An 8986-nucleotide genomic window follows, 5' to 3' on the forward strand; every position below is an offset into this window, starting at 1 on the left:
GTCAAGTTGACGCCTGTTAACTCTTACTGTATCAGACAGAAAACAACTTGAACTTTGCAGAAGAAAGAACCGGAACATTTCTTACGTGTGGGCAAAGTTAGGCATTGAAAGATCACTGTACTAGAAAAGGCTGAGGAAGCATATCTACACTTCGTGTTTGTCTGTTTTAAGCGGAAGTATATATCTTAACGTGTCAGTAAAGTTACGTAATGGCATACCAACTCACTTAAATGACGTTAAGAAGAAATTTGTCTTTCTTGGATGTACGTGTTTTGTTTAAAGCGGAAACTTTTAAAGGTGTTAGCAAAGTTACGGAATGACACAAAAATGTGCTTATCCGACCTAAAACGGAAGTTTCTACCTACCTTTACGAGTCTTGTCTGTATATTTGCAACGTAAACGTTTTAACGTATCAGCGAAGTTACGTCACACAACAACACTGTACAAAAATAACCCTAAGGCCCCAGCAAGTAATTTTTATGGATGACATCAGCGCTCGCATAATTAGATTTCGCCTGAATTTGAAAAAAACAAACAAGAAATTTTGTTGCCCTATGAAAATCGGCAAAGATATCTGTTGCCATGCCGGAAGGTGAATGGCAGATAACTATGAAGAGAGGGGACAAGAAAAGGCTCTGATTTAATGTTTTGTTTCTTACTTTGATGCAGTGGTATGTGATGGTGGCAGTGTATATGTGATGTTCCTACTGAATCAAAAACATTTGTGCAATGATTGAGTCAAAATTTGAAGTGTAAGAACCTTGTTTTTTTCGGCCCGTCTTGTTTTTTTCTGCCCGCTCGCATTAGATTTTGAGTCTGCTGCGGAGGATGTCATCCATAAAATGTACATGCTGTGGCCTAGATAAGCCTTTACCTGGATTCCGTGCTTAAAACGGAAACATTTTAACGTGTCAGCGAAGTTACGTAATCACAAAACACTGCTCTAAAACAACCCCAAACCACCGTTACCCAATTTGTCTTACCCGAACGCATAGTGTTTCCAAAATACAACTTCCGGATGTTTTAATGTTTCCTTAAGTTGTAATCACAGAACTTTCTCTAGCGTTTGCGAAAAAAAGCTGCAAGAGTTAGGCAAGCAGGTAGGAAACCAAACATTGTGTTCAACTGTCGAAGAGTGAAAAGTTGTGAAAACAACGAGATGATAAGAACACGTTGTTTTGCTGACCTTTTGGTCTTTTGTCAATTACCTGTAAATGATAGGACATTACTGGCGGTAGAAAGCATCCTTGCTATGTACATTAACATTCTTGGGGTAGAGACAGACGCGTCTTCGGTGACTTTTGAATCTTGGAACCGGCGGGGAAACTGTTGTATACAAACGATACCAGTGATCTTTTGACTTGTCGATGACTTAATATGCTTAAGAGACAAGTTCAAGTTGACAGTTCCGTTGAAATAAAGGTGACGTTGGTCTGGAAGAATTTATTGACGTATTTTACGGTTTCTTCCGGAAGTCGTCTGTCAAATATTGGTGACTATGTGGCGAAGATTTCGGAAGAGGTTTTGAAATGATACACATTTTTCGTCAAATGTTCAAGACTGTGTTTCTCGAGACAGCTATTTTATGGCACCTGAGCTGATATAAGGTACATGTAGCATGTCCTACATTTTGACTACGCAACTTTGGATAAGAAAACTATATATTGTGTCTGCTCCAAACTTCCCTTGGTCAAACAAAGTGTTCTCAGCATTGGTATTTTAATCCGTTTTCACTTGGATCATATAATGTGATTTGTTCATTGGAAATGCTTTGTTTACAGGTGTCAAACTGATAAATATAACTGAGAAAACATAACTAAAACATTGCAAAAACGATGTCTTGAATTTCCTTATGATAAAACCTTAAACATCATATCCGTAATGAACAGTATCCCTTTCTTGTTAGAAAATAACTTCCGTATCTCAGAAATCTTATCAGTTATCGTCAAAAATCCTGACCCTACTGTTAACCGTACCTCTGACCTTGAAATGTGAACCAATATCAGGCCACCCAAGACACAAGTGATTTCGACTCCTTCTCTTCGATTTATACATCCTGGAACTGGTTTAAAGTCTTCTGGCAGGTTATTCAATCGATTTGGCCTATTTCCAGGCTGGTAGAGACCAGGAAAATGTACTGGCTACATACGATATACCTCTCCTTATTCGCCCCATTTGAATGACGAACAGTTGGGGTCGTGTGGCGTAACAGCAGAATGCTCGACTTGGAACCAAGAGATCCCGGGTTCGAGTCCTGACACGCCACCTAGCCTCCTTTTCAAGCGTTCCCGGATGGGTCGTTTTTTGGGGGGGAGTGGATCGGAGATATTATCTCCGTGGAGATATATGTAGGCCGGAGCTTCTATTGCGTGCGATCTACGTTTGATCAGAAAATACCCCCCCCCCCAAAAAAAAAACACAAGAACGGCCGATCCGGGAACGCCTGAAAAGGGGGCTACACGCCACCGGTCTTGTGTGCCCTTGGGAAAGGCACTTTACACGACTTTCCTCACTCAAGTGAAAATGAATATTGTCCTGTCCTGTATTCCTCCTCTGCATTAGTGGCGGCATAAGATAAGTTTATTAAACTTGAGTGTGCCGTTACCATGTCTAGTCATGAAATGTTGGAATAAAAAAAAATGACGAACAGTAGCATGCAAACAGAATGAGTAGGATGTGGAAACCATATCACTAGCCACTTGGCCACAGCAAGGGAAAGCCTTGCAAATATATCATGAGGTATAATCTTTACCCAGACAGTTTCCTTAATCTCCGTGATCCCCAAAGACCCATTAAAAAGTGATTATCGGTGTGTTTATCCGTCTGCGGACTTATAATGAGTGGATTAAGGCTGTCTGAGTAAACCCGTATCGCGCTAGACGCGTGCCCGGTACTGACCTGTACAGCTGTTCTAACGGATCAAAACTTTCGATCTGACACCATTTCTAGGACTGGTGGAGGATAGAAGAATCTATGACGCGTTTGAACATAATCGGTATTTGAAAAAGACTGTGTGTTTAAGGCAAGGAGATGCCTTGGTTTGGGTTATGAGTCTGAAAACAAAGTACAGAATGGAACTGATGGTCACACACAAACCGCGCGTAGAAGCGCCACCTTGTGGCGACATTGTACATTGCAAAAATGCAATGCATGCTTCCAGTTACCATAACTTCAGTATTGTTTTATATTGAGAGACGCGTGCCCGGTACTGACATGTACAGCTGTTCTAACGGATCAAAACTTTCGATCTGCCACCATTTCTAGGACTGGTGGAGGATAAAAGAATCTATGACGCGTTTGAACATAATAGCTATTTGGTAAAGCTTAAGCGTGTAAGTTAGGGCAAGGAGGCGCCTTGGTTTGGGTCATAATGATGAAAGCAAGTACAGTACATGTATGTATGAATGGGACAGATGTCGGTCTCACCAAGGACCCTTCCTTGGTCTCACACAAACTGCGCATAGAAGCGCCACCTTGTGGCGGTATTGTACATTGCACAAACAGAATGCATTTATCCGGGAACAAAAAAAACTTAGTATTTATTGTTAACGTTTATGCTGACATTCCGTTGATTAGAATAAAAACTTATCCCTATTTGTGAATATTACACGATTTTGTTTAAATCTTTGAAGTTCATTTCAATAAAAAGAGCATGTTGATATACTCTCTTTGTGTTGTAACAAAAAGGCAAACTTTATTATAACTGATGTCGAGTTTCTTCATTGTTATTTTCCAGTTAAGCATAGTTTTATCAAATGCATTATCTGTTATATAATGTTTATTTTCCTTTGGTCTTACAGCTCTTGTTGTCCGGTATATCACAAGGCGGTTCATAGGTGATTATGACCCCACGTTAGGTGAGTAAGCATAATGTACTTTTCAATGAACGCTTTGTTTTGTTTACTTGTTGTTCAATGACAGTTGAATATTCAGAATAATTAGAAATGCTCGGGAGGCGCCTTAAAAGTGAGTTTGGCCATTGCTCATTCATGGACGCCATCTATCGGCTAACTGTAAAATTACAGGCATATTTTGTAACGAAGAAGGATCCAAATCATTGTCATGTCAAAGGTTTGACGATTGTGTATTTTCTATGAACTATCACCTCTGTTTCAGTAATATTTTGACTAAATAGTCAGACATCTGATGCAAGAATCTTACATCCAGTTTATACATTTGATATCTTTTGACGTTTTAGAAACAATCTACAAGTGCAGTACGTACGTGGATGGAGACGAACTGCAGTTTGAGATCCTGGACACAGCAGGACAGGTAAAGCACATTTCCTGATGCAGACGTTGTATTTTTCTGTTATCTGGTATAAAAATAGCTTAAATCTACGTTAGCACATCTCAGTGTCTTGAGCTTAAATAGGGAACGACCAGATCTAGAGCTGTATCTTTAATTTTGTTTATAATATCCGTCTTCTTTTCTTCAAAGTGGCAATACACTCATGTACATGTGTTTTCTGGACGCTGTAATGTGTCACAATACAAGGACGCCCTCTAGCGGTTCAGATTGGAGCCGTCCCTAGTGCTGAAATGCCATCTCTTACTTGCACTTGGGTCTACCATTCCGTTAGTGTTAGGATTGATGACTACTCTTGTTTTCAAAAGATTGAAAATTGCAATTTCAATAAAAAGAATAAAAAAAGAGTGTACTTAGAGATTCTTTTATAAAACGTTTTGGTTTTGTTTGTGCTTTTTTCAAGGACGACAAAGCGATGACCTTGGAGGACAAGATTCGCTGGGGGGACTGTTTCATCATTGTCTACTCCATCACGGACAAGTGCAGCTTCGACGAAATCACCAGAATCAAGTTCCTCATAAACCACGTTCACGGCCTCCAAAACGACCGGAAGTTCGGCTCCTCCAACGACCGGAAGTTCGAACCTCCCGTCATGCTTGTCGGCAACAAGAAGGATCTCCTATTGGACAGAATGGTGAAATCTCAGGAAGGAGAAAACATGGCGAAAATGTTGGGTTGCATGTTCTTCGAGGTTTCTACAAGAGAGTCGTACGGGGAGGTTAGAATGGCACTGGACAGTCTAGCCAGGGAGTGTAAGAGGAGGTTTAGGTCGTCTGCGTCGCCTGGCAACCTGAGGAGAAGAATCAGCTCCGGTCGTCTGTTTTCCTCAGACAAGAAAAAGTCGTCTGATCGGAGATTCAGTGTGGACGTTGTGAACGAAACGCCCAGAACGACCAGACGGGCGGCAATATACACCGAATAGAGACATTTATAATCACTGAAACAAATATGTATATATATCATAATCGCGTCCGCTTATTTATTTGCTATAGAAATATATCTTTCGTAGTACATGGGGTAGCATGATATTGGCAAGTTCGCATGCAAAGAAGTTCAATCAGATTGAATCTCTTTGGTACATGTAAAAAAAAGTTGTCGATACAAAATTTGTAATGTCTCTCTTTACTAAATTATAATCAAGTCACTATCAATGTGAATATGGCAAATTCTTTATTTCGATGTAATTGAGTACAGCATTCTAAAAAGCAATTTCAAAAATCTTGATATTTGTGTATATAATATACCAATATATTATCCTGACAGTTTGTAATATAGTGCGTTGTAAAGTATTTGCAAAATATTTGTATAGTAAATGATAACAGTACGGCCAAAAGATAGTATCCACCAAACAGCTAATAGGGCTTAGAAAATAGTAAAAATTTATCAAACAAGGCTGATTTATTTGCCAATATCTACTACCATTCTTTGAGTCCAAAACGGAGCCTGGTACAAGATATTTGTCAGATTTTAGCATAATGTTATCAGAACTCACACACCCCGTTCTCAAACAAGCTTGTCACGGGACGTTTTTTCAAGTAATTACGTATACGTCAAACGGTCATAAATTTCTGATAAAAGAAAGGTGGTCTCTTATATACATATTTAAGAGTCCACACACCATTTCTGGATCATATTCCATTTAGCATACAGTGCAGGCAAATTTATGATTTGTGATATAGTGGTTCGCAAATGTTGTTATATCTAAGAAGACAGTATAAACATTACGAATTGGACTATAAATTTCTAAGGTTATCTGTGTATTTTCGCCAAGCCAACAACAATTCACATATTTGAATCGAAAATCGTAGAAATCAAACATTACTGCTTCGTAATGGAGAAATACGATGTAAAGATACCTATAAAAAGAACAAATATTTGTATAAAATATAGCTTAAATGTTGATAAATATCGAAGTCTGTACATGTTTTGTGTAAATGTGGCTATACGAGAGGTCATAAAATGGCTCCTAGGTGTAAGTGATTTATTGATATCTATTAGGGTTGAGCATAACAAAGTAATAAAACTTTTATATGCTTGTATAAGTGTGTGGATGTTCTTGTGGTTGCTATAGCTGGGCAGGGTACGGTCTAAAGGTTGAAAGTAGGGCGAGATACTGGTGTCCTTAGTTCAAGGTAATGAAAGGTGAAGGTGACTGGCTTCAGGATCAAGAGGTTATGGGTTCGAATCCCGTTCCAACCATTGGAGTTTTGAACCCAGATTTGACATGCACGTTATGGTTGTAGTTTTTGTGAGGTAACGGTTGCTACCGCTGTTTTGGGAGAGAATACAATAAACTCATGAATAAAGGACACATACACAATACTTACGTGTACAGATACGGGAAGAGTTAATAGTACATCTTTGTGTGTGGTAATAGCCCATATATAAGATGAGGTCACACAAAAACAAACAAACATATACACGTACACACGCACACACACATACGCACGCACGCACACGCACGCACACACACACACATACAGAGAGAGAGAGAGACAGACAGACAGACAGACACACACACACACACACACACACACACACACACACAAATACATCGAATGATTAGATGATTGTAAGCTAATAGAAGACCGACTACCACTCAGAAAACATAATGAATTTTAACCTACTGACATTTGATACTATAACGTGGAGATCTCCAAGCTAAATCTACGATCTGTCCTGACATCTGCTTAGTTATCATTCTTATAGTAATGTTTCCGACAGCGAAAAGTTCGCTTCTGCAAGGGTGTGATCACGTTCTTTGTGTTCTTTGCAATTATACAAGTAAGGCCCCAATTAGCACAATATATGTATGTCATCGCTGTACTTCTAATAAAAGCTGCTAGGGGGACCAAACTTATATGTCTCTTCTTTCTTTTCAACGCTTTTTAGAGGTGAAATATTATAACCATAGCATGTTAACAACAGAAGATAGAACAGCTGAAAGTGTTTATTTGAGTACCAAGGAGAGCCCCAAGGGCATCTGAAAACAAAACCTCCATGACGGAGGTAATAATACAGCAGATTTTCACCCCTATGTAGTAATCACTCATGGTACGTTCCGTCCGACCTGGTGGTGCGCATGCGCAGCTATGTGGTCGTGTGTTGGTGGGTCTTCTGATGTTCCCAGTTCCTTCAAAATTTAGGGTAAATTTTCCTAAATTTTCGTCTTTTTGGCAGCAATTATCCGTGTTAAAGTGTTCAGTTAGCCTAAGGAACGTTTCCAGGGTGGATTTATGCCGTTCTTTGGATGTTTGTGAGAGAAACTCATCATTTTTTGACCGGACGAAATTTGGACAAGAATTTGAAGAAACGAAGGTGCTGATGATATCAAGACGACTCGTTCTATTAAAATTATATGAGGTAAGGACAACAAACTATCTTGAATATTGTATTTCCAACAAACTTGTAGGAAGTTTTTGTGATGCTAGCGGTTATATTTCATGCAAACTGACGGAGAAAAGTGGCGTGTATTTTTAGAACTAACTTCGCATTTGTCTCCTATTATCGTTTTCATAAGCCGGCCATTTCGTACTTGGCCACTTAATATGGAAGTTCTTTTCTTGGATAGCTTGTCTTTGGAAAACACTGACTGTATTTTTACCCCGTTGAGTGACATTTTGAGAAGCTATGGGCTAAGTTTCGTGCAGGAAAACTGTCAGAAACACGTTTTGCTTTGTTGGAAATTTCCGCGCACGTGGCGGGTGAACACCTGGTGGAATACGCCGCACGTGTGCATAATAATCCAAATTGAATTTTCCCGCCAAAAATCTCGCGTAAACAATATACTTGGGCTTGAAATACTGGGTGCATGTGCACTCTTTTGTTCACCCCAAAATTGAAGGTGCATCTTTTATTTTCTGGGAACCCCAAAACTGATCTTTTAATAAGGCCACAGCAAGTAATTTTATGGATGACATCAGCGCGCGCATTCATTTTCGCCTGATTTTGGAAAAAAAAACAAGAAATTTTGCTGCCCTCTGACAGTGGTCAACATGCCGAAAATGGGCAAAGATGTCTGTTGCCCTGCCAGAAGGTGAATGGCAAATAACTATAAAGAGAGGAGACAAGAAAAGGCTCTGATTTAATGTTTCATTTCTTACTTTGATGCAGTGATATGTGATGCTGGCTGTGTATATGTAATGTTCCCACTGAATCAAAACCATTTGTACAATGATTGAATAAAAATGTGAAAATGTAGGAACCTTGTTTTTTCGGCCTGCCTTGTTTTTTTTTCGCCCGCTCGCATTAGATTTGGAGTCAGCGGAGGATTGCCAAACCATTATTTGTTTGTTCATCATTTGTTCAACCCTCCAAACCACATAGATTTTATAATGAAAGCCATTTTTTTTCTGGCCAAATTTTTTTTTATTCTCACGCATCAGTTTTGGGGTTCCCAGAGGATGTCATCCATATAATCAAATCAACATGGCCTAATATAACACTTAGTCTACTTATACCTTCATATAGTTCGGTCCTGATGTTCCTACCTTGACGGTGACAAACCTGTGAGTGTGATGATGGGCATCTTCTGTCCACACCAGAGCAGATGGGTAAACCAGTTAAAAAGGTGAGACAGTGTTTTTCAACTTGCATGTTTACTTCATCTCTTAATTGTTAAGAACTGCTGGGCCTAATACACAACCAGTATCACATTCTTTACATTATAATTATATAA

The 8986-nt window shown here is 39.3% G+C and overlaps 1 protein-coding gene across 1 annotated transcript; it reads left to right on the forward strand.

The window, feature by feature from the left end:
• Positions 1-3796: 3796 nt before the first annotated feature.
• On the forward strand, positions 3797-5700 carry LOC109467491 (ras-related and estrogen-regulated growth inhibitor-like; the record flags this gene model as incomplete). Its single annotated transcript, XM_019765505.1, has 3 exons — positions 3797-3857; positions 4199-4272; positions 4712-5700. Coding segments are annotated over 3 exons (654 nt in total), but the record flags the coding sequence as incomplete, so codon positions are not given.
• Between the last annotated feature and the right edge of the window lie 3286 nt (positions 5701-8986).

Source organism: Branchiostoma belcheri, unplaced genomic scaffold, assembly GCF_001625305.1.
Source record: "Branchiostoma belcheri isolate BF01 breed outbred unplaced genomic scaffold, Haploidv18h27 scaffold18, whole genome shotgun sequence".
In the NCBI taxonomy this organism is placed as follows: domain Eukaryota; kingdom Metazoa; phylum Chordata; class Leptocardii; order Amphioxiformes; family Branchiostomatidae; genus Branchiostoma; species Branchiostoma belcheri.